At 31.5% G+C, this 25,067-nt stretch overlaps 3 protein-coding genes across 3 annotated transcripts; 1 reads left to right on the top strand and 2 right to left on the bottom strand.

Annotated features, from left to right (window-relative positions):
- Window positions 1–2,479: 2,479 nt before the first annotated feature.
- Window positions 2,480–4,719, bottom strand: LOC11429686 (peroxidase P7). The gene is made up of 4 exons (XM_003616700.4): window positions 4,426–4,719; window positions 3,655–3,846; window positions 3,266–3,431; window positions 2,480–3,066 (listed from the first exon to the last, which is right to left on the bottom strand). The coding sequence occupies exons 1-4, from the start codon at window positions 4,651–4,653 to the stop codon at window positions 2,675–2,677; spliced, it is 978 nt and encodes a 325-aa protein (XP_003616748.1). The 5' UTR covers window positions 4,654–4,719; the 3' UTR covers window positions 2,480–2,674.
- Window positions 4,720–10,822: 6,103 nt separating this feature from the next.
- On the bottom strand, window positions 10,823–15,459 carry LOC11419950 (uncharacterized). The gene is made up of 6 exons (XM_003616698.4): window positions 15,072–15,459; window positions 14,399–14,761; window positions 13,111–13,473; window positions 11,714–11,990; window positions 11,490–11,544; window positions 10,823–11,241 (listed from the first exon to the last, which is right to left on the bottom strand). Exons 1-6 carry the CDS (start codon window positions 15,265–15,267, stop codon window positions 11,098–11,100), a joined length of 1,398 nt encoding a protein of 465 aa, XP_003616746.1. The 5' UTR covers window positions 15,268–15,459; the 3' UTR covers window positions 10,823–11,097.
- A 6,131-nt stretch (window positions 15,460–21,590) lies between these two features.
- LOC11434545 (uncharacterized) lies at window positions 21,591–23,447 on the top strand. Its single transcript, XM_024784991.1, has 3 exons — window positions 21,591–22,241; window positions 22,330–22,407; window positions 23,388–23,447. Exons 1-3 carry the CDS (start codon window positions 21,591–21,593, stop codon window positions 23,445–23,447), a joined length of 789 nt encoding a protein of 262 aa, XP_024640759.1.
- Window positions 23,448–25,067: the final 1,620 nt, after the last annotated feature.

The raw sequence follows: 25,067 nt of genomic DNA, 5'->3' as shown, positions 1-25,067 counted from the left end.
CAAACTAATTAATGTTATCTATTTGAAAAATTAAAGTTCGTTATTTTTAAACAACAAAAAAAAATTTAGACAATGTTTTTTTTTTATAAAACAAACTTTGTTATTTGTTTGTCTTCAACATTCAAATCTATGCCCATAATCCCACTCAAATGAAGACTGAATGTGATAAACTACAAGAGCAATGTTATATGTACAATCAAAATTGAACAACTAATGCAACACCTTTTAATATTGTGAAGAGCACGCAAATCGAAATCACTAAAAAAATATTATAAAATAGCAAAAAGGTTGTTGGTTGTACAAAAATGATGTTCATATATCATTTCTCAAACTACAGGGGTGTAAATAGCAGCACGCCTCAAAACTGGCCCATTTAAAAAATTGGATAGTGAGTGGTGTGATATGGAAAAATGCTCTTCTCCCAACAACAATTGCTCTCTCCCAACCAAACTTCCGAAAGTACCTCTGCATGAGTTAACTCACGCATGTATAATATACCCCAACGTGACTTAAGTCACGTCGGGTTTAACACATGCGTGACTTAAGTCACATTTTGAACAATAGCGTGAGTAGTAACATAGATTCAGTTCATGTCGTATACACTCTGAACCATTATATTCCCTCTCCATATACACCTCTTTGTTCATCATCTTTGTTAAGGACTGTGTCCATATACCCTAAATCACCACCAGATTCAGTTCACTTCAAAATCAATTTCTCTATGAATTTTTTCAATAAATCTATTTTATTTTTAATGTTAATTTTTCATTTATTCTGCAAGTTAAACCGAAGATTTGTCATGATTTTTTTATTCCTCACAATATGTAAAGGTTTCATCTTTTGAGACATTGAGATTCTATTCAGTGGCTGAGCCAGGAATTTTGTAGAGTCTGGATAAAATATTTTCATAATATATATTCAACAGTTTTAAGATACTAGTAAAATTGTGGACTAGTGTCATGGTTTAATTTGTTGAATCTAACAAAATATTTTCAGAATATATTAAACAGTTTTAAGATACTAGTAAAATTGTGGACTGGTGCGGTGGTTTAATTTGTTGAATCTATCAATAGAAAATAAAGAAAGAGAGTAGCATGGATTGAACCCGGGGGGTTAGGGATCCACAGCAACACGGACGTAACATTCGATAAATTATGGATAATACGATAATTATAGGTAACTTGGAGGCTGCACACCTGCAATGGCTCCTATGGATCTCCTTGATGATCTGCCACTGATAAAACCGCCCATGATTATGTTCCTCTCTTCTTCTTCAATTTTTTTATCCTTGTTGAAACATCATCACTTTCACCAACTTGCTACCAGCAAACATGAACCCAAAAAGAAGAATCTAAAATACCCATAGGTTTCAAAATTGGAAGAAAATGAAGCTTCAAAATAATTTAAAAAGAAGAAGAAGAAATCAATATAATTCATTCGATTAGAAATTCAGCAGATAAAAATTAATAATTGAAAGAAAATTGTTTCATATCATATTTTTCTCCTTTTATTCTTTGTTGATGAAATTCATAACTACCCAAAATGAAATTAAATTCATCTGTACCATTTTACCACTTCTATCTCTTAAAACTTACACTTCCATTTTCTACTATGAACTTGGTGTGGTTTTGTGGATGAAATTCGAACTACTCAAAAGAAGAAGAAAAAAATTGATGGAAAAACAAATTAAGATATTGATACTATAACAAGTGGTGGTGAGAGCCCGAAAGATGATGACGGTTGAAAGATAGACAGAAGGAAGAGAGAGAGAGCCAATAGGTGAGACTTGAGAGCAGGTTGAACATAATTGAAAAAATACAATACATGCAGTCTTTAAAACCATCGTGGGTCATGCTGGTGTTCGGAATGTAACTTAAATCATGCGGCGTGACTTAAATCACGCTGGGATATAAACTTGCGTAAGTTAACTCATGCGAAGGTATTTTCGGAAGTTTCGTTGGAAGCGAGCAATTTTTGTAAAGAGAAGAGCATTTATGTTGCGATTTTTATCAAGGCAAGAAAGAAAATTTCAAAAGCACTTTTCCAATGTTGCTTCTTGGCTTTATGAAAACAGTTTCATTTTGTTGTAGTAAATGATATATGATGACTCTTAAAGAATGAATGAAACGATATTTGTCTAAAATAAAATTTGGTTGCAACAGTACGGAGAAATTAAAATCTCAGTTGCAAGTCTTCAACTTTATTTGTCATTAAATCCATTGCAAATCATAACATTTCTAATAATGCACACACTTTCCTTTTAAAAAAAAAATGCACACACTTCACATGCTAGATGTTAGCCGGTGTATTTGGCAGCTCCCTAATTAAAACCAAACCAGTTCCTTGGTAACTTCTAATTTAATTATGGAGTTCACGGTGAATTTGATGAAATATGAAAAGAAATAAAAGCAGAAAGTCACAATGAACTTTACATTAAATCAACATTATATGAAGTTCAATACTTCCTTTAAAACAAACCTTAAAATATAAGAAATTTTATCCTTCAACATTCACACTTGGAATCAAAATAATAATGAGACAAAACACAATACTTGAAACATGAGACCAACAAAATAAAGTACAAGAAAACTTAATTAAAATACAATATACTCCGTCCAGACTTAAATATAAATAAAAAGATACATGCATTTGGTCCAACAAAAAATTAAATAGGTTAATTCACGCTCCTGCATTGCTTTCTTATCTCTCCATTTGAACCGGTGAGGGGACTAATGTCTCCCATCTTGATCATGGCGGTGACGAAATCAGAGGAAAAAGAGCTTGGATACAAGCTATATTCGTGCACTATGGAATCGGTGGATCCACCATTAAAGAGTTGTTGGTCGGAGTGGAGTAGTCCCTTACTGTCAACTAGGTTCTTGAAGTAATGGTTGTCAAAGGATGTTGGTGTTGCAAGATCAAGGGGTGCCAAATTATTGTCCCCGGAACCCGATGTCTTGGGGCACCCTGATTGCCTTGTGCGAGCAAAGGAAGTATCTATGTTGGAGTCGTTGTAAATGTGGGCTCTAAATGTAGTGCACCTTGCTTGTCCAATTGTGTGACCCCCTAGTCCAAGCATCATTTAAAAATCAAGATTTACTCAAACAACCAATGAAAAGATAAAAATTTAAACCTTTAAAATATTTAATACACCATTTTTATGAGGAAAAAAAAAAAAAAAAACTTCTATGTTTAGTTACTAAACTTATATCTTTGGACACAAGTTCACATTTCTCAAAAAAAGATTATAATCAATGTTGCATACCAGACAATGCGACCAAATCCTTGGTGGAAAGACCAAGAGCATTAAACCTTGAGATGAGTTGGTTGAGGCTTGAAGTGGGTGCTGGGATGTCATTGTTTGCAGCTGATTTACTAGCTGTTCTTGCATCTCTTCTTCCAAGTTTCACATCCCATGTTGGGCCTCCAAGCTGGGAAATTTAAGCATAATCAATTAGCATAATTTATACAATATATTTATATTTGTATTCACTCACGGTGTAAAATAGTTTTACATTGATTGTTCAATTAGGTATTATATTGAGATTTTAATAACTTTATTCTCTAAAATGTATAGGAAAATATTAAAATTTGATCAAATTTTATGTTTTTGGTTAATATGAATATTATGATGCAATTTTGGTGGATACTTACGATCTCAACAGAGTCTCTAGCAGTGATGGTAAGGATGTCAGCGCATGAAACTGCACCTGGACATACTTTCTCCACTGCTGATTTGATTTTGTCGATCACTTCGAATCCACGGGCCGAATTTTTGTTGGGATTGGCAGTTTTCTCTCCGGTGAAGCTTGATGTGTCATCGAGAAGAATTGAACCATCACATCCCTGCAATGGTTTATTTATTCAATTCAAATTTGCCAATGAATTGTATAGTCCTTAGAAAATATATAATACTCTCTCAATCTCATAATAATAGTCATATTTGGTACATTTTATATTAAAAATATTCATATTTTTTTATAATTAAATTTGTATTAAAGAAAACGAGTTGTACACAATATCCAATCCTATGATCACATTAATTTTTTAAGCAAAAGCAAGTAGCATCAAAGAGGTTAGATTATTCATCCCAATTAATTAAACTAGCATGTCATCACTATACCAGACTAAGAAACCATAAGTCAATATTGTTAATAAATTATATTGACAGAAACAAAAGCATTTTTAAAAAAATTCAAAGTAGGTAAACCAAACCGTTAGTGGGAAATCATTCTATATTTATGTTGCTTTATTTTGTCATATTTATAAGATACATTTGAGTCAATAAAAGTTCATGCATCTCGTTTAAAATTTAAATGACATACATCGACTTTTGTTTATCTATCTATATATATATATATGTGTGTGTGTGTGTTATATAAAATGTAATTGAATGTAAGTGAGAGAGAAGAAAAAAATGAGTACATTAACAAAGCAATCGTGGAAGAACAAACGCAGAAGAGAAGCACCCATGCGAGTCTCTTTTGATATGGCAGATTGAACTTCACACTTAACAGTTTCAAATAGTTTTGGACAAGAACTATAGTAATAATCTTTCGAAAGATTAGCATTGGCACTCCCAATTGATACAAGAACCAAAAGGGAAAAACATATCATTAAATTACTTGTCATGCTAAAACAAAACGAAGCCATGTAATAAACTAGATAATTGCTAAAGTACAAAAGTACAATTAAGAAGGTTTTGTATTTGTGTTTGTGTTTGTGTTTGGAAACTGAAGAAGTGTCTCATATTTATATTAGGGCTCTTGCGACCAATTCACTTAGTTGCCAATTTTGTCAATGCAAGATTAATATATCAAGGTGCTTTGTCTCTCCCTTTAATTTTGCTAACCTAACATCGTTGACTTGGCTATATGTTATAATCAGTCATATGGTTTAGTCGGTTTGATTTTCTTTTGGGAAATGCTAACTTATGCGAGCATATGTTAAAGAATTTAAAATGAAAATTTTGTCAAGGAAACTGTGTTAATTTATTCTTTTAGAGATTGAAAATTAATGTTTTATAATAAATATTTACCATTTTTTGAATTCTTAATCTATGTCCTAAGGGTATAAGTTAGCATGACCCTTTTTTTTAGGTAAAATAAGCTATTAGAAGTTATGTCGTCGATGTTTTTAAACTCAACAACATGTTCTTAAAAAAATTTAAAAAAAAAACTCTACAACATGTTATTTTTAAGATGAAACTTCATCTTTTTGAATTCTTAACGAATATCGTTATGACACTAGTTAACATAACCTTTTAAAGAGTAAACATCTTTAAACATATATTTTTTCTACAAGTGGCGACTCAATTAAGAATTAAACTTTAGACTTAATGGTTAAGGGATCAGGTTTCTCTGCTGTAGAATTTTCCTGCTGTTTCACGTTGTAATAGATCGTGGCCGTTGATTTGTGATCGTACGGTTCAGATTTCAAACTCAGATTCACACGATAAACAATATCTTGAACATTTATTTTGATCGGACGGCTGGCAGTTGTAACTGCATCACGCAGTTACTGCCGGGAATCCAATTCCATGGTTAAGAGATGAATTAGTATATATCATTTATGTCATATCATATTTACTCGATTTGATTTTATAATCAATTTTTAAATAAAAAGTGTACCTGCTACGTTGATTTGCAATAAAGAGTAGTGGTACCAGCATGCGGAGATTTGTCAAAAGTATGGTAGCAAGTAGTTAGTAAACTTTTTTTCTTCTAAGGTTCCATGATATTATCCACTTTAAGATTGGGTGTTTGAAATTTTCATGAGATGATTAATTCAACTCGTCCATCGAATCTAATTGACATGCAAGCAAACGTTTGAGTGTTTTGACTGCTTAATTTATTTTAACCAAAAGAATCCAAAAACTGTTTGGTTTAAATGTAAAAATTACCTAGATTGATTAAAATATCAAGAAGGATATTAAATGAGTAAAAATAATATGGTGATCATGTGTCTTATGGACACATGTTAACAGGGCGTCCCTGAGGGGGTGCAAACAGCTCAAACGAGTTGGGCCTCCCTCAAGGATGGGCCTCAAGAGTGGGGGTTCCTCATGATTAATTTTGGTGTTAGGTGGAGGTTTCTCATGTATACGGTAGTCATTTTCACCTCTGGGTGTACCGCATATATACGGCACCTTGTATTTATATTTTAAAAAATATAAATAGAACATCGCTCTTTTAAAAAAAAACGTTTTGATTTTATCACTGACCTCTTTTCATTCCCAGAGCCGAGCCTCCGAATTCTCAGGGACGGCCCTGCATGTTAAGCTACCAAAAAAAAAACATTCTTTTAAATTTTGTGTATTCAATTAATAAAAAGTAAAAAAAAAAAAAATCAAATGCATTAATCACAACAAAATATCCCTACTTTTGACTCATTAACTTGTGTCTTAAGGACACATGTTAATCTATCCAAAAATAGAAACATTTTCTTAAACTTTGTATATGCAATTAATCAAAAGTAAAAAAATTAAATACAAATGCATTAATTACAACAAAATATTTTTACTTTTAATTCATTAACTTGTATCTTAAAGGCACAAGTTAGCATTTTCAAAAATAATATTATATTTTGGAGGATATAACTAAAAGGTGTAGAAAGTTTTGTTTAGATCTTAACATTCCAATTCAATGAAGAAAGAGACTTTGATTGTCCAGAAATTGATTAAAAAGTTAATTAAAATTTAATCAATAGCTAGTCAAAATTTAAATTTAGGTTCTTTTAAATAATTTCTGCTTAAAGCTCACAAACTATTCGAGTCAAATCATTTTGTTAAAATGCGTTGAAATTATGAAAATAATCAAAAATTAAAATCTCTAATTTAATTTTCTTTTATGCTATATATATTAGATGTGTCTTTCGTGGTGGAGATGAGACCTCCTTGCATTGCTCAACTACTCATATATGTATCGACTAGTGTATATATGCAAACTCGATTTTGAACTATTTTTACTTTATAAAAATAAATATACAATGTTCATAAAAAAATATATATAATGATGAAAAGTACATTTAAAACAATATTTATGTTTGAAACTTTTATCTTAATTTAATATAAATTGATACTGAATGTTAAACAGCAGCTAGCTGGCAAAAGACTAGTTCAATTCTTTTGCTTGCTTTTTGACAATTAGAAAGTGAAAGCCATGCTTGCATGCTAGAAAAAAATTACACATTTTTGGAATGTTTGAAGTTTAGCAACTACAAGTATGTAACGAATCTTCCATAGCCCCACCTTATGTTGTTTAATTAAGAAAACAATCACGCTATTTTGTGCACTTAAGTAGTTAAGCCTAACTATTAACTAATACCATTTACTATTATTGAGAGTGTAATGGTCTCTCTCACAATCAATTACAACTTTGTTCACCGTAAGACTAAAAACTTGTCTAAAGAAAATTAACACTCTCAAGTCTCAATCTTGGGAACTTTTATTCTACTTTCTGAGCCAAATAAATATAATGTGATATGATTGTCATTACCTAAGAGTTTGAAGAGATGGATACTCCAAAGTTTTAAATCAACGTCCTCAGGTCAACTTAAATGGGTTATTATATCTATGTCTTGCTAACATATCTTCTAAACACTTGCTAAGAAATTATAAAAACAACTAAAAAAAGTTGTGTTAAAAAACAATTTTTAAACTTTAAAAACAGTTTCAAACTTTCAAAGATGTAATCCTTTTGCATGCTTTCAAAGATGTTGAATACACCACTTTCAAGGATGTTAACTGGTGTTCGGGAACACTAGTTAACATTTCCATTAATTTTTTAACATGTGTTATTGGGTCACTTCTTAAACAAATAAAACTTGAGCAAAATTAAACTTGAGCCAAAGCTCCTTCTACTACTTGTTCTCGTTGCAGTCTTCAAAACGAAATTTTTCTTCACTGTATCCGAGACTGCAGCTTTTGCCTTAGGATATGGCATCAATTAGGCTTCACTAATTATGAGTTCTTCTCTCCCAATGACGTGTATGACCATCAAAACCTTATGTGTTCGAGAGGCGAAACTTGGTCTCTTCGTCGACTTATTTGTAGCATAAAGCATTCGATTGAGGTAATAACAAACAACTTTTCTCCCACTGCTCATGTTACTACTGTCAATCGATATGTCAAATGGAACAACAATAATCTCTCTTGTGTTATTCTGAATGTTGATTGTATTTGTCATGGTACTCCTCTTATAACAGGGTTTGGAGGGGTTTTGCGAAATAATTCAGGTTGTTTCTTGCAGGTTTTCTGATTTTCTTCCAAACTCAAACGATATTATGCTAGCTGAACTTTCTTTCATATAGCATGGTTTGGTCATGACTGAGGATTTGGGTTATACGGAGTTAGCTTGTTATTATGATTCTCTTGTTTGCATATATCTTCTTAATGGCCCCGTTGAGATACCATGTTTATGCGGTTCTTCTTCAAAACATAAAACAATTGCTTCTTCAAAGTAATATTAAGGTTTCTCACAGTTTCATAGAGGGGAACTGGTGCGCTAATTTCATGGCACAGCTTGGAGCCTCATTTGATGATGGTGTTGTTCTTCATAACTCACCCTCTGATATAGTCTCTTTGACCTTTTTAGAAGTGATGTCGTTGACACCTTTTACCTTCGGGAGTAGTTAGCTTCTTAACAGCTTTTTCTTTTTCTATTTGTTTTTGTTATTTGTTTTCCCGTTAGCTTTGTAACCAAAAAAAAAATTAATCTCAAAAAGGAACTATGTTGATACAATTCACTCAAATACGAATAAGCTCATATTCAATCATTGTCTTCTTTTTTTTTTTTTTTTGGTAGATAGACGAAATGGCAAAGCTATTATAAATTCACGCACACAAGTGGAGGTACCGGGGTTCGAACCCCGATCATGATATCTGACCTAACAATTTCGACATTTTGCCAGTTGAGCTAGGATTTCTGGATAATCATTATCTTCTTTAATTGTGAAGATCGTGAGATTCATGACTTCAATATTTCTAGAATTTTAATTGATAAATATCAAAACTCTTTTTCCATATTAATTAATTGACGTGACTACATATTATTAGATGCATTCATAAAATAATTGTATACTACTACCGACAATGTATACTAATAAATTCTAAGTTTAGATTTGTCCATCACTAGTCTCGTTGAGCTCGGTACATATAAAACTTTGTATTTCATAGTATGAGACTCATGTGATTATATATCGTTATGTGATTATTTATGAAAATATTTGACTAAATTATCAATTTGGTATTTGTCTTTGTAAATCACTCTCAAATTAGTCTCTAACTCTATTAGTATTTCAAAATAGTCACTGTCTTTGTCAAAAGTTTTTCAATTAGTTGTTTGTCACATGACGAGACACTTAATCGAGAAACTTTTGACAAAGACGAATACTACTTTGAAATATTATCAAAGGTTTCTCAATTAGATTTTTATCTCTATGTTTTCGTTGTATGACGAGGGACTTAATTGAGAAATTTTTGACATAGATAATGATTATTTTGAAATATTAATAAAGTTATAGACTAATTTGAGAGTGACTTACATAAATAGGAATCAATTTGATCATTTACTCAAAAATATTTTATGAAATAACATAATATGACACAACCCAAAAGTGAAATATAATTTTACATTATACGTGCAAAATTTTACACTACAAGGATATGAATTATTAACATTGATGTTTCCTACGGAGCAAGTGCCCCAGAAATTGAAACAACGACTAACTTGAACCCCTTGACCGCAAAACTCCAATTCATGGTGCTAGTAAAGATTTCCAAGATTTTCCCAATAACTGGAATTGGGATTGGAAAAGAGCTCTGTTCCAATGGGAACAAGAATTAGTAGAGGAATGTGAAACTTGGGTTTTTAAGAGAAGAATTGTAATGACATGGAGATTGTTTCAAAATAGATTACTAAGAAGGGAGTTTCTATTGTACATCCTTAGATTAAGGTGTACCGATACACCTATTTTATAAATCAATAAATTAACGATCAATTTTTATGTAACAAAGATATCTGTCGACTTTTATATTTTAAAAAATATTATTTCATAAGAAAAAATATCACTTCATTCTTTATAAGAATTATACTAATTTTTTTTAACATTTTATAAAAAAAAAAAAAAATCAATATTCACTATTATGAGTAATAAAAATTAAAAAAGAAAGTTGAATTTTGATTTACCGACACTTTTGAGAAATAAAATAAATCTATTGTAATTGTAACTGATAGAAAATATATTTTTTCTAAAAAAAAAAATAATAACTCATTAAACTATTCATTTAATATATAGGTGTACCAGTACACTCAAATCCGTAGAAATTGCCTACTAACAAAGGACAAGTGTAAAGAGTGGGGTTATCACAAGCAAAGCGAGCCTTTGTGTTGGAGAATGTGGAGCAGTGGAGACAAGTAAGTGTTCACTTGTTTTTTGATTGTCCTACGCTTTCCAAAATGATGGGAATAGATATTGTACGGTCAAATAATGGCATACAAGTATTTAATCAATTTGCAGGTTTAATGGATGGGGGATGGAACAATGTTTTGTTCTGTGGAAAAGGTGAAACTTACTCTTTGGAGCTAGTTAAGTGATAAGATTAAGACCGTTTCTTTTTCACCTCATGAGTTTCTCGCACGTCCTATACAAATACCCCATAAAAACCTCCAAAATATGTTGAAACATTTCGGATTTTAGAATCCGAATATGGCGCACGAGAAACTCATAGGATGAGAAAACTAATGCCCTAAGATTAAAGGATTTGGTATGATATTGCACAATGATGTTGGATATAGTAATATAGAAACGAAACAAGAGAGAATTTCATATCGGCTCATGCGTGTAAGTGTTAAACAATTTTCACTTCAATTTCCAATTGGCCTCCTACCAATACTATTAAGAACTTAACTTTACTTATTTGGTCAGAAATGTAACACTGATGTAGTAGTAATTCATTGTGAAAAAACTATACAACCTCCCACTAAAAAGAAGCTCTAAGCTGCTACTTATACTTACATCTTTACCACTTTCCCGACTATCAAAAGATATAATCTCCTACATTGACAGTCCAAATTCATCAATCAGTTTACCACTTTTCTAGCTGTCACTAATAGAGTCAACCTCCTCCTCGGACAGTTCAAATTCGTCAATCATTTTAAAGTAAGCATTTTGTTTCTTGATATAATCTTGCACTGCGGGATCCTTGTACACATTCACTAAAGATGGTTTGGCACGCTGCTTCTGAAAATTCAGCGAAGATGCATCAAATAATTGCAAAATATCCAGTGTGACATGAATCAACTTATAATTAGGAAACAATAAGTATGCAAATAGCGGAAAAGGTGCATATGAAGCTAAAAAGTATCAGGAAGTGACACATTCAACTTCCAGGTAACAATTATTTAGAGATTATACAACACTCGAGAGTAAAGACGGAGAATTTGGCATGCCAACAATACATGTAGCACCGTAACAATAGAGTTATGTACCTTTCTACAAGGGACTGAGGATGCCTTGGCCTTGGGTGGATTTGCACTTTTCTCTCTGTATTTTGAAGAATAAACAATAGCCCATGGTTAATATTCAACATCAAGACCAGAAACAGTTTTACATATGTGGAGTTGAGTGATACATCTAAACGATTAATTACTAGTGCACTACGAAGAATAATCATTATGCTGCGCATTTTATCATATCAGAGAGGGATGATTACCTAGTATTACAGACCCTCGAAGTTGACTTGCTTTTATCCTTCCTTTTAATGGTATTGCTATTTGCAGGTTTGTTCCATCTATCCATGGGCGTGATGCTTGAAGGAATGTCCACTTTATCCCTTCCTTTATCCTTTCCTTTATTCTTCCCATTCTTTTTAATAGGCACACTACCTGCAGGAGAGTCCGATGCATTTTCTTTCTCCTTCCTTTTATTTGAAGAATTCCTTCGACCGAATACTATAGAAATAGGTGCAGAAGCTTCAAGATCAACAGTCCCTGAAGTAAAAGAACAAAAAGCATAAATTTAACAAGATTTTATTTATAAAAAACAAATGTGGTGCAAAGGTATCATTAGAGTTGGAACATCCCAACAACGTTGGTACCCCCTCACCTAAGAATCATCTGCAGCACTGCAAACTTATTAAATAATTAAAATCAAAAGCTTGGGGGGACTAGGACAACAATATTTAAAGCGGAAACTGGGAAGGGAAACCCTATTCCTGAAAAATCCTATTGATTAAATTAATACCACTAATCATATCAAGTAACTATAGCCAGGCTATTAAAAAAGTTTGTGAAAACACGACATCTATAGCAACAATTTCATACCAAGGGCATGCTTATATGAACAGATCAATTAAGTGTTTATCCGACCCATAAGTACTTATCATATATATTGTGTCCATAAGTTTCTACAGATCACTGTGTCAATTGCTTAAGCAAACAGATAAGCCTGAATCCGTTTTCCATAAGTAAATCCAAACACAACCCATCTCTAAAGCATTTTTAACCCACAAAAATCATAAATTGAACAAATGAACACAGTATGAAAAATAAGAAATTAATACCACTAATCATATCAAGCAACTATAGCCAGTGTTCAAAAAACTGTTCAAACGCAACTTCTAGGCTTTCTATCTATCTGCAACCACAACCAGATTGCAATTGAGGCAACATTGTATTAAACCATGAATCTCCACAACATCAAGAACAACTACTTCAAATCAGGCCCATTTAGATGAACGCCAAAATTAAGTGCTTATGTATAAGCGCTATTTCTATACTCAAAGAAAACATAGTCAAACTGGGGTTTTCATATAAATTATAATCTGTTTTCATAAACTATCCTGAAAAAAGCTTATCCAAATTAGGTTAAAATCAGCTTATGACATGCCAATCCAAACACAACCCTTATCTATAATATTTTTTCACCCACATATCATAATCTACTGCTCAACACATGTGTGCATTTTAGAGAAACGGAAACTAAAATTAACCCTAATTTGTAAAATAAACACCAAAAAAAAAAAAAAATCATTCAGATTGGAAATGAAATTAAATTTGAAAAAACACTTTTCAGTTTTCACCAATTGAATATTTAAAAATTTAAGCATACCATGACAAGGCCGGGTATTGGGAAAAGGCGTTGAAAGAAAATCCGGTTCATCAGAGCTAGAGTCTGAGGCAACATTGAGATTCTCGGTAGTAGTGGTGAATTTGGTTGTAGGTTGTTTTTTGCAGGGTATTGTAGGTTCGTTCCGCATATCCATGGGAATGCTACTTGAAGCAGTGTCCACTCGCTTCTCTTTATCCTCCCTTTGATTAGACGTTCTACTTGAAACAATGTCCACCCCCATCTCCTTTGAATAGGTGTACCATCTATCCACGGGTATTCTACTTGAAAGAGTGTCCACTTCCTTCCTTTGAATGACCGATTCATTCTCTTTCTCCTTCCTAGAAGCTTCAAGATCAACAGTCCCTGAAGTAAAAGAACAAAAAGCATAAATTTAACAAGATTTTATTTATAAACAGATGCTTCTTGAATGAAAGCTTATCCAAATTAGGTTAAAAATCAGCATATGACATGGCAATCCAAACACAACCCTTTTCTATAACTTTTTTTAACCCACAAGTCATAATATACTGCTCTTAACACATGTCTGCATTTTAGATAAACAGAAACTAAACTTAACCATAATTTTCAAAATAAATACCAAAAAAAAAAAATTTTCAAATTCAATTCAAATTGGAAATGAAATTAAAATTGATAAAAACACTTCTTAGCAAAGCTTTACAACTCGAGAGTTTACCTCAACTCATTTTACTTAGGTAAACTCAACTCGTAAACTTGTATGATTTTATCTAAAATTAAAATTATATAAAATTTATCATATACATGATGTACGTGAGCTAATATAATATTGTAAATATGTCAATAGTGCAAAATATGACTTAATTATAAAAGGCAAAGTATACCTGATCACTATAATAAAGCGTTATGCTCAACTTAGCATCAAGATACAAAATTAACTTGCAAAACCATAAGTTTCATTAGTGCTATTTCTGTACTCAAAGAAAATATAGTCAAACTGGGTTTTCACGTAAATTATAATCTGTTTTCATAAACTATCCTGAAAAAAGCTTATCCAAATTAGGTTAAAAATCAGCTTATGACATGCCAATCCAAACATAGCCCTTATTTATAACATTTTTTCACACGCATATCATAATCTACTGCTCTAAAAACATGTGTGCATTTTAGATAAACAGAAACTAAAATTAACCATAATTTGCAAAATAAACACCAAAAAAAATTAAAAAAATCATTCAGATTGGAAATGAAATTAAAATTGAAAAAACACTTTTCAGTTTTCACCAATCAAATGTTTAAAATTTTAACATACCGGGACGAGGTTGGGGATTGGGAAAATGCGTCGAAAGAAAATCCGGTGCAACAGAGCTACGGCTTGAGGCAACATCAAGATTCTCGGCAGTAGTGGTGGTGAATTTGGTTGTAGGTTGTTTTTTGCAGGGTATTGTAGGTTCGTTCGATATATCCTTGGACGTGCTACTTGAAGCAATGTCGACTCCCTTCCCCTTTAAAAAGACTTTCCATCTATCCACGGGTGTTCTACTTGAAGGAGTTTCCACTTCCTTCCTTCGAATGACTGATTCTTTCTCTTTCTCTTTTTCTTTCCTTTTATTTGAAGGATTCCTTATACTGTATACTACAGAAATAGGCTTAGAAGCTTCACCATCAACAGTCCCTGAAGTAAAAGAACAAAAAGCATAAATTTAACAAAAACAAATGGTTCTTGAATGAAAGCTTATCCAAATTAAGTTAAAAATCAGCTTATGATTATGACATGTCAATCCAAACACAACCCTTTTCTATAACATTTTTTAACCCGCAAATCATAATCTACTGCTCTAAAAACATGTGTGCATTTTAGATAAACAGAAACTAAAATTAACCCTAATTTCCAAAATAAATACCAAAAAACAAATCATTCAAATTAAAATTGAAAAAAAAACTTCTCAGTTTTGACCAATCGAATATTTAAAAATTCAACTTACCACGACGAGACCGGGTATTGGGCAAAGGCGTTGAAAGAAACTCCGGTGCAACGGAGATACGGTTTGAAGCAACATTGAGATTCGCGGTAGTAGAGGTGAAATTGGTTTTAGGTTTGGTTGATTTTGGGGGAACGGATGAGAAAGTGTTGGTGCGATCGGAAAGTGGGTTTCGTTTTCGTTTTCGTTCAGATTCCATTGTTAGGGTTTGGAATAATTAGGGTTTAGTAAAATTAGGGATTTGTTTTGGATTGAAGTTGAAATTGAATAGAGAGTGATTGTGATAAAGAAATGGAAGAATTATAAGAGTGTGTGGAAGATGCAAGATTGCTGGAGAAGCTTTTGGTTCTGTTTGGTTTGTTGCTTTTTTTTGGTTCAAAAAGTAGCGGCAATCTAGTTTTCTGTTGAACCAGAAGAGATGTATATTTTTTGTTTAAATACTATTATTTATTTTAACTATTTTAAAAGATAATAATTAATTAAGAAATTAATATAAAAATTATTGGTTTAAAATTTAAATATACATTTGGTTTCTCTATTTTCAAAAAATTGAAGTTTTAGTCTCTTTATGTTGCTTTTTTTTAAATTGTAATCCTCCATCATCTTAATTTTATGTTTCATTTTTATGATGTAACGTATTTATTTATGATGTGGCAACATATTTTAGAGCACATTGAATATCTAAATCAGCAAAAATATGTTTAATAAGTATATATTTTTTTGAAAAAATATCTAATAAGTATCGTCACTACATAAATAAATAATTCACATGAAAAATAGACATGGGATCAAAATTCTAAAAAAAAATAAAAATAAATGGCAAGACCAAATTTCTAAAGTGGTAAAATTTAAATGTACTAAACTGTTTACACCAAATAATTATAAAGGTCAAATATGTTTTTGGTCCCTATAAATATATCAACTTTTTATTTTAGTCCCTCTAAAATTTTTCTTCAACTTTTAGTCCCTATAAAATTTTCAATCACTACTTTTGGTCTCTATTTTTGAGTAAATTTTTGTATTTTTTAATGAAATTATGCAAAAATGTATAGAATATTGTAAAAATCACTCCACAAAAAAATAGAATTTTTTAACAAAACATGAATTAAATATGAATTTTTGACCTCAAAAAATATATAAATTCATATTTAATTTATATTTTGGTAAAAAATTATTAATTTTTTTGGGAGAGATCCTTATAATATTATACATTTTTCTGCAAAATTTTATTCAATAATATGAATTCTACATAAGATTATACTTTAAAGGAGGGACCAAAAGTAATAATTGAAAATTTTATAAGGACTAAAAGTTGAAGAAAAATTTTAAATGGATTAAAAAGAAAAATTGATATATTTATAGGGACCAAAAACATATTTAACCCTAATTATAATTGGTGTTGAATTTGATTACAGGAGGATTGTGGGCATCGGGAATTGGAGCAACGCTTCTAACATACTCCCTCCGTCCATATATCTAAGCATCCATTTGATTTTATTTTTGTCCCTAAATGTAAATTCATTTTCAAATTACTAGATGTATTTATTATTTTTTTTCCTAAACATACCCTTAATTAATACTACTTTTTTGTTTTGAAATATGAAAAGTCAAATTTAATACACATACAAACAAATGACAATTTTGTAATATTAACACACAAAATAGACACATTAATTACACTGATAACTTTTCTTAAGAAATGTAAAAAAGACAATAGATGCCTACATTAAGGGATGGAGGGAGTATTCACGTACAAGGTATTAGGGGTGTTCACGGTGCGGTTTGGAGCATAAAAGTCATCCAAACCGCGAGATAAAAATGCATGCGGTTTGGTTTGGTTCGGTTGATTTTTAAAAAGTCATCCAAACAAAACCAAACCAAACCAATGCGGCTTGGATTGGTTGGGTTTGTGCGGTTTATCGCAAGATAAAAAAATATTACATTAACTCTAATATTGCCAACTTGTTACAAAATAAACATAGGACATTTTATTTTGCTGTTTATATGATAAAATATCAGGTAAAACTTATATCAAAATTGGTAAAATTAAGAAGAAATATAAGCATGAAACTAATTATTGGAAAGTAAAGGAAACAAATTCATCATTGGAAATGAATCGAAAGAGATGGAAAGGAATTAGAATTGAACCTGATGGTGCAACAGTGATTTTTCTTGAGCTATGTAATTGGGCTAGTACACGTTTAAGTAATAGTCATTATTCTTGCGGTTTGGTTTGATTTGGTTCGGTTGCTGAGATGCAAACCGCAAACCAACCCGAACCATGCGGTTTAGTGCAAAAGTCATCCGAATTCATTCGAACCAAGTGCGGTTTTTTGCGGTTTCGGTTTGGATTGGTTTGGTTTGCGGTTTTTCTATTGGGAATCGAATCAAAAGAGATTTTTCTTGAGCTATGTAATTGGGCTAGTACACGTTTAAGTAATAGTCATTATTCTTGCGGTTTGGTTTGATTTGGTTCGGTTGCTGAGATGCAAACCGCAAACCAACCCGAACCATGCGGTTTAGTGCAAAAGTCATCCGAATTCATTCGAACCAAGTGCGATTTTTTGCGGTTTCGATTTGGATTGGTTTAGTTTACGGTTTTTCTATTGGGTTGGTTCGGTTTTGAACACCCCTACAAGGTATGAAGCCAAGTCTTAGGCTTATCCATGCTAGGTACATAAATGTTTGACTACATTATTTCTCCTCTGAGGTTGTTTCCAATTTATAGCTATTGTCATTATTATCATATTTCATTTATATATGATTTTTTTGTTCATATATGAAAGTTGATTAGGATACTAATTGTCCTTATTGGTTTACAGAATTCATGCTCAGGCGTGTTAATTGGCAGTGTTTTCTGGTGTCGCGGTTTATCGCTATTATGAGAATCACGTCATTCAGCCAAAACCACATGTCGAGACTCCGGCTCCAAATTTGGTCCAAATGGAAGAGTGGGAACTTCTTTGTCCTTTTTAAATTCAAAAACTTGTGTCTCTGAGCGCGTAGTTTAGTTGGTGGAGACAATGTATTACAATATATAAACATTAGGGTTCGATCATTTTTCATTTATTTACTTTAAGATGTGAAATTAAACTACTTGACAAAAAAATTTGTAATTTGTAATGTTATTTAGGCGCCGTTTGTTTTGGATTTTTTTTTTAAAAAAAATCACTTTTTTCATTTTTAAGTGTTTGTTTAGGATTTTTAGAAAAATCATTTTATAAAAAAAAATATATCTATTTTGACCTTAAAATGAAAAGCTATTAGGATACCTGAGTGGGCGAATGTGCCATAAGATACCTAAGATTCATAGATGGAAAACTTTCAGGAACATTGGCCTTCATTGTCTTTGAAAATCTAGAAACGTCAATTTAAGTCTATGTTTCAATTATTTTTTAGAGAGTAAGACCCTGCACGTAAGGATCACAGTGCGATCAGCAAGTGCAACTAAACAAAAGAGAGATAGACCTAAATCAATAGAGGGAGTAAGACCATGCACATAAGGATCATAGTGCGATTAGCAGGTGCAACTCAACAAACCGACTAGGTTAGATAAATCTCAATGTTCTCATCACATGTATAGTCTACTTAAGATAACTAAATGTGATGAATGTTATTTAATTCCAACAAATAAATAGGAGAGATTCAAAGAATCATAACCGCTTCTTACTTTTCTACAACCAAAACAGGTAACTTGCTTTGTTGAAAACAGATAAAAATTGCAATCTCTAACCCTCAACTCTTTTATTTATTTTAATTGTTCAAAAATAAGTAACGCATGTTGTTTGGACGAAACGACAATCCTTATGGATACGATACTCTACAAACACTTTATTACTTGGTAAACGATTTGGTACACTTGTTTAATCCGACTATCGTTGTGGTCAGTGAGGGACAATAATTTCAGTTTTTGTCTTGTCCCTTACCTCTAATTTTTACTATCCTAGAAACAGTTTTACAAATCAAACACCGTACAACTGAAGTTATCTTGTCCTTTATTTTTTTAGTAAATCAAACACACCATTTACGTCACGATGTTAATTTTGTTGTTATACATGACACTTCAAGGAGAATTAAAGACAAACATATTAATAATGAATGACATTTTCATGGTCTCCACACTTTCATCTCTACGGTCGTGGCTGGAAAAAATTCTAGATCCCACTTCAATCTTCATCAATACATTTCAATTTTTTTTCTTTGGATGGGGAATATGATGGATCCTGATCAGCTAAATCGGGCTACAAGTCGCATTTTACGAGTAATTTAGACATGCATGTATATAAGCAATTGTTGTGGATTTGAAAGATTAAGGCATCGAAAAACATAAAAACTTTCGTGCATATGTCTTCACTTCATCCATAATCTTTCTATGGCCCTCCTTAAAAACATAACTCATTTTCAATATTTGTTCTAGATGTTTATATTCTGAGAAAAGTATGATTCATTGTTTAAGGGATTGTGTACATTTTTCTCAAATTTGGCAAACCAAAAGATGTTAATTTCTATTCATAGTAGAAGATTGATTCTTGGACCAAAATATTCAGTAATAGTATAAATTCTAGTATTTAATTAACTAGTTTGCGGTGAAATTGGAAAGCTCGAAATGCTTGGTGTGTTGGAAAATAGTCTTTTTCAGTTTTAGGATTCAGTAATAGTATAAGTTCTACGCAAAAAATACAACATTAGGATGACTGACAATATATTAAGCATCATCACTCTTTTGTTACATAAGTTCCACGTAATAAATGTCACATTAGTGTCTGACTATAACATCATTGTTTCTGTTAAAAATTTGATGAAAATTTGACATAAGGAACAAAATTGTATAATTCAAATTAGAGTACAAAAATTGCTAAATTAAAAATGAGGAGAGCGAAATTGCGGATTTATCATAGTAAGGGGACCAAAATTGTAAATCTCTCATATCTCTTATCTATATAATGATAAATATTTTTACATGAAAAATAATAATTTCACATTTTTACAACTCAAAAAGTATTACTACTGCACGTTTTGATACCAAGTGTTATAGGATGTGGTAAAAATAATTAATCTATAAAACATAGTGAAATACAATTTGAACTATAGGTCAAATAAGTGTCTACATTCAATGTTAAAAAACTTAACGAACAAAGAAACAACTTTAGACTTATAGAAACAGGTCAAGTCTATTGGTGCTGTGAAAGAAACAACTTTTCACTTTTAGGATGCCATCTTTGAATTTTATAATTTTAATTATGCAATGTATTGATCTTATAAAATGTCATATGTGTGTACATACAACTTACAAAATAGACAACCATATGTTTCTTTCTCAGTGTTAATTTTGTCTATATACTTAGAAGATTAGATGTAAATAAATTTAAAATTTGAGGTAAGATATCATAAAAATAGCATATGCGTGCACATACAGCTGGCAAAACAGACTACCATAGTTTTCTATTTCGTTGTTAATTTTGTCTATCTAAAACCCTTAAATTGTATTGAGATATATATATACATATCTAGAAGATTAGATCTAAATAATTCTAAAAGTTTATCTAATATATCATAAAAACGCCATATGCATGTACATACAACTGGCAAAAAAAATCATATTTTTCTATCTAACGGTTTATTTTGTCTATCTAAATAGCTTTTCACATAAAAAAATATTCAATATTAATATATAGTGCTATTTAATTATTAATTTTTTTAAATCCCATATCCGACCCAAACATTGACTAATCTAAGAATTTTAATTTTATCGTTTGCGGATGTGTCCACTTATAGTTAAAACTTGCAAAACTCCGTATGAACTAGTCCACCGAAATTAATATCAAGGAGTATCAAACATGAGAGCTTAAGAAAAACATACTCCAATATCTCAAAGCAACACCACCTGACTAACTCAGGTGGGTTTAGTGCTATTCTAATTGAATGCATGTACGTGCACAAAAATTAATATGTATAGAAACTGGTGAGCTACTATCCCCTCAATGAATTAAACATATTTAATTTATTTAATATTACTCAATATATTTTTGAAAAAATGATATAAGTTTTTTGTTATTTTTTATTTATAAAATTCAAAATAATATTAATTATTGTTTAGTCAAAACTACTTTTGACTATTAATTGCAAAGAGATAAGTATGTAAAATGAAATTAAAAATTATTATATAATTCCATAAAAAATTAAAATTATTAGTTTAATTTTCACATTTTTTCCATTGTTTACATAGCAATACAAGTTTTAAAACCAAAGGTTGTGATTGCATCATTAAAAAAAATGATAAATCACCCGCTAAAAAAAAGGGAAAGTAAATTAAAAAGGAAAAAACGAGGATTTGGAAATAAAAAATAAAAAATAAAAACCACCCAAAGCGCATCTTAGCAAATAGAGCATAAACCTAAGTCGAACGTTAGAACCACCATCGTCTATAATAAATGTATACGAAACCAAAAAATACATAACATTTTCTCGACTAGTTTTCAAGCGACAGATTTTTTTCTCATTCGTCTGAATTTCACCTAGAAAATGGTATTTTCTGCTAAAGAAAAGGAGAATGAAGTTGTTATGGGTAATGGTTCTGGTGCCAGTGAAGGTGAAGGTGCAAGAGTGAAGGTTCCTCTTCACAACTTCCGTTTACCTTCTTCTTTGAAGTGGGGTTCTCAGCGTCAACTCAGGTGTCAAAAGGTCCCTGACAATGGCGACGGATCATCACAGAGGGAGATGGTGTCATCACCAGAGAGTGCAATGGAGAGGATGAGCATGCTAAGGATTGATTACGGTGATGATGAAGGGGTCAATGCTATGCGGGAGAGGTTGACACTTGATCTGAAGGCCGAAGGTAGAAGGATGAAAGATGCCATTCTAAAGAAGGAGAAAGAGAATGGTGTTGGTAGTGGTGGTGAAGGGTCGTCAATGGCTGCCGCAAGAGAGAAAACATGGAATTTTAGGACAAGGAGAGGTGTTGCTGGAGAGACCGGAAAGGGGTTGAAGATTGATGAGAAAAAACCCAACATATCATCACCGTTAAAAGGTGGTGGTTCTACTGAGAAGAAGGCGATGAAGTTTTCTTTGTCGTTGACAAAGAAGGAGATTGAGGAAGATTTCATCAAAATGACAGGTCAAAAGCCTCCTAGAAGGCCCAAAAGGAGACCTAAAAATGTTCAGAAGCAAATGAATGTAAGTTGATTCAATTGAATGATTAATTAATTGGTACTAATCCTAATTTTATATTCTGCTTATAATGCTGATTTTATTATTTGTGCAGACCCTTTTCCCTGGTGCGTGGTTGCCTGGGGTTAATGCTGATTCCTATAAGGTTTCTGATGCTCCTGAGAATGGCAAGGTATGTACGTGCATGTATATTTTTTTTTTTTGTTTTGAATTAGTTGTTATGATTGGTTTAATTTGAAATTTGAAGAGAAATTAAGTGTTGGATTGGATGTGGTTTTTGCAGAAGTAGGAGAAACATTGAGAATGGCAACTTGGAAGGCATGTATAAGCTGACTGCTGGGTGGGAGTTACAACATCTTAGGATACATCTTACCGCAGTGTAGGATTTGATTTTGTTTTTCAGTAGCAATTGATTTGTGCTTTTTTGTTTTCAATGTTGATTTTAGTCCCGTAGGGATCAGTTCATTTTTGTTATAAGAATAATTATCTTATGAGATGTCATTGGGGGAGTGATTGCAGTTTCTGGTTCTATAATGTTTTCATACAGCTTTGTAGTGTTTCAGATAACGAAGATGCTATAATAATGTTTGACAATTTTAAACTTTGGTTTCCATTATTTTACTATATTACATGATACTTATTTTATGTGTTTGATCTTGATGAATTGTTTATGGTGAAAATTTAACTTTCACAATGCGTTTATGAGATTGCATCAGACCCCTATCTATTACAGAAAAATAGAGATTTTCTGCAATTGAAAATGATAGGTAAATATATTATATTGTACTTATTTTATGTGTTTGATCTTGTTGAATTGTTCATGGTGAAAATTTAATATCACTTGTCATATTGCATTTATAAGATTGCATCAGACCCATATCTATTATAGAAAAATAGAGGTTTTCTGCAATTGAAAGTTATAGGTAAATATATAATTGAAATATGAAGAGTATAAAATCGACTAAGGAAAGTTATTAGAGGACTAACCAACGAAACTTATTTCCAACATAACTTAGTAATTCATAGTATCAACCTAACCGTAATTTTTAAGAATCAAGATAGTTTGAAAGATTAAGGTATTAAAAAAAAGTGTCCAAAGGGGTCCACCTTTTAGTTGTGTAACGTTTTTCAAACTTGCATTGTTATTTCCAGGAAGAAGAAAAAGCAAAGAGTTTGTATGGTGGGAATAAGAATGGCTTATTGGACCTATGATCATTTTGTTTGGGTTGAAAGTCCAACACACTATTCCAATAATTATGCTATTCTCCAAACAAAAATTACTCGCTACCAACTAAACTTTCGAAAATACCCCTGCGTGAGTTAACTCAAGCTGCTTGAGTTAACTTACACTAGGTATAACACCCACTTGAGTTTACTCACACATGAAAATACCCTGCGTGATTTAACTTATGCAGATGTTAAACATGACAAAACACTCCGCTTGAGTTAACTCACGCTGCGTAAGTTAAGTCACGCAGAATTAACACTTGCATGAGTTAGCTCACGCAGTGTCATTTTTGAAAGTTTGATTAAGAATAAGCAAAACGTGTTGGGAGAAGAACAAAATTTCTATTCCAATGGTAGTTTGTAATTTGAAAAACTATATTTTCACTTTTTTTAACAACAAAACGATAAGGTTTGAACCTACTATCCCTTCAAAATAAAAAAAAGAAGTTTGAACCTACGATCTCATGTTTTTTTTTGTGGTGGTCAGAGTTTGAACCTCATATCTTACATATATTATGCATTATTCCTAGCAATTGAGTTAAGCTCACGATGGCCGATCTCATCTTTATTATTAAAATCTTTCACCAATAAACTTATCCTAATCGCTTTATATTCTCAGATTTTTCTATTTAGCAACGTTTCTAAAATTAAATCCAATATTGGACTTGTGAATGTAATAGGTTTTGACCAATAATTTATTTGTGGATTGATTGTGGTCCGATAAGTGATAATTGAACATACTTTTTTTAGTACTATTCAGTTATGTACATCTTGTGTTGAAGATGCGGTTGCAGTTGTTAATATATATTCCATTTTTTCTTTCTAAAAAAAAAAAATTATTCCATTTTACTGTTCAATAATTTAAATATTTTAAAAAATAAATTGTAAATTTTACATAAAATGGTCAGATTCTACAATTTGTATGGTACATTCGAAAATTCAACTTATGCACCTTCTCTCTCTCCCCCACTCAAAACATACTCCTAAGAATCCTTATCCATGAAAAGAGTCACTGCAATTTTGGCCTACATCAGCTAAAAAATCATTGTGGTACCAAAAGAATAAAGATTGCTAGACATCTTTAATGTATACATCTTTTACACCACTCTCAAAAATTTCAGCTGATCAAATATATGGTATGTGTGACCACATTCTTTCAGTTGCGTGACCACTATTTAGAAGCTGAAAAATATGGTCACGCAACTAAAAAATGTGGTCACACCTACCATATATTTGGTTAACTAAAATTTTTCAAAGTGGTACAAAGAGAAGTACACATTAAGAGTGTCTACCTATCATTGTTTGTGCCAAAAACAGTTACCTTTATCTACGAAAATGATTTTTCTTGGGTGGTAAATTAATGTGTTTGTCTATTCTTTGGGAAGCAATTTGGCTGCAAAGGCGACAATTTCGAAAGAGCCTACGTTCACTATTAAAAGTAAAAGTCAACATTTTATATTTATTCATTAAATGATATATGTAGTTTATAATAAAGTCCATGTACATCATTAGTTGAATAAATCTAAAATGAAATTTTTTTCTTATAATAATAATAATTAGATAGTGTAGTAGTTATTATGGTATTAAAAACGGATTGTATAGTGT

Source organism: Medicago truncatula, chromosome 5 (assembly GCF_003473485.1).
Source record: "Medicago truncatula cultivar Jemalong A17 chromosome 5, MtrunA17r5.0-ANR, whole genome shotgun sequence".
In the NCBI taxonomy this organism is placed as follows: Eukaryota; Viridiplantae; Streptophyta; class Magnoliopsida; order Fabales; family Fabaceae; genus Medicago; species Medicago truncatula.
Note: the sequence above shows the minus strand (reverse complement) of the source record. Positions and strands in the feature narration are given on the sequence as shown.

Bases quoted from the DNA above. Each gene is read 5' to 3' on its own strand.
- LOC11434545 (XM_024784991.1), top strand. From the start codon at position 21,591: ATGGTATTTTCTGCTAAAGAAAAGGAGAATGAAGTTGTTATGGGTAAT. The intron at 22,242-22,329 runs GTAAGTTGATTC...TTATTTGTGCAG, and splicing joins ATGTTCAGAAGCAAATGAAT to ACCCTTTTCCCTGGTGCGTG. The intron at 22,408-23,387 runs GTATGTACGTGC...TGTTATTTCCAG, and splicing joins ATGCTCCTGAGAATGGCAAG to GAAGAAGAAAAAGCAAAGAG.
- LOC11429686 (XM_003616700.4), bottom strand. From the start codon at position 4,653: ATGGCTTCGTTTTGTTTTAGCATGACAAGTAATTTAATGATATGTTTT. The intron at 3,847-4,425 runs GTACTCATTTTT...AAACCATTGCAG, and splicing joins TCCACGATTGCTTTGTTAAT to GGATGTGATGGTTCAATTCT. The intron at 3,432-3,654 runs GTAAGTATCCAC...TAAATTTCCCAG, and splicing joins CTAGAGACTCTGTTGAGATC to CTTGGAGGCCCAACATGGGA.
- LOC11419950 (XM_003616698.4), bottom strand. From the start codon at position 15,267: ATGGAATCTGAACGAAAACGAAAACGAAACCCACTTTCCGATCGCACC. The intron at 11,991-13,110 runs GTATGCTTAAAT...CTTTTACTTCAG, and splicing joins CAATACCCGGCCTTGTCATG to GGACTGTTGATCTTGAAGCT. The intron at 11,545-11,713 runs GTAATCATCCCT...TTCAAAATACAG, and splicing joins TCGAGGGTCTGTAATACTAG to AGAGAAAAGTGCAAATCCAC.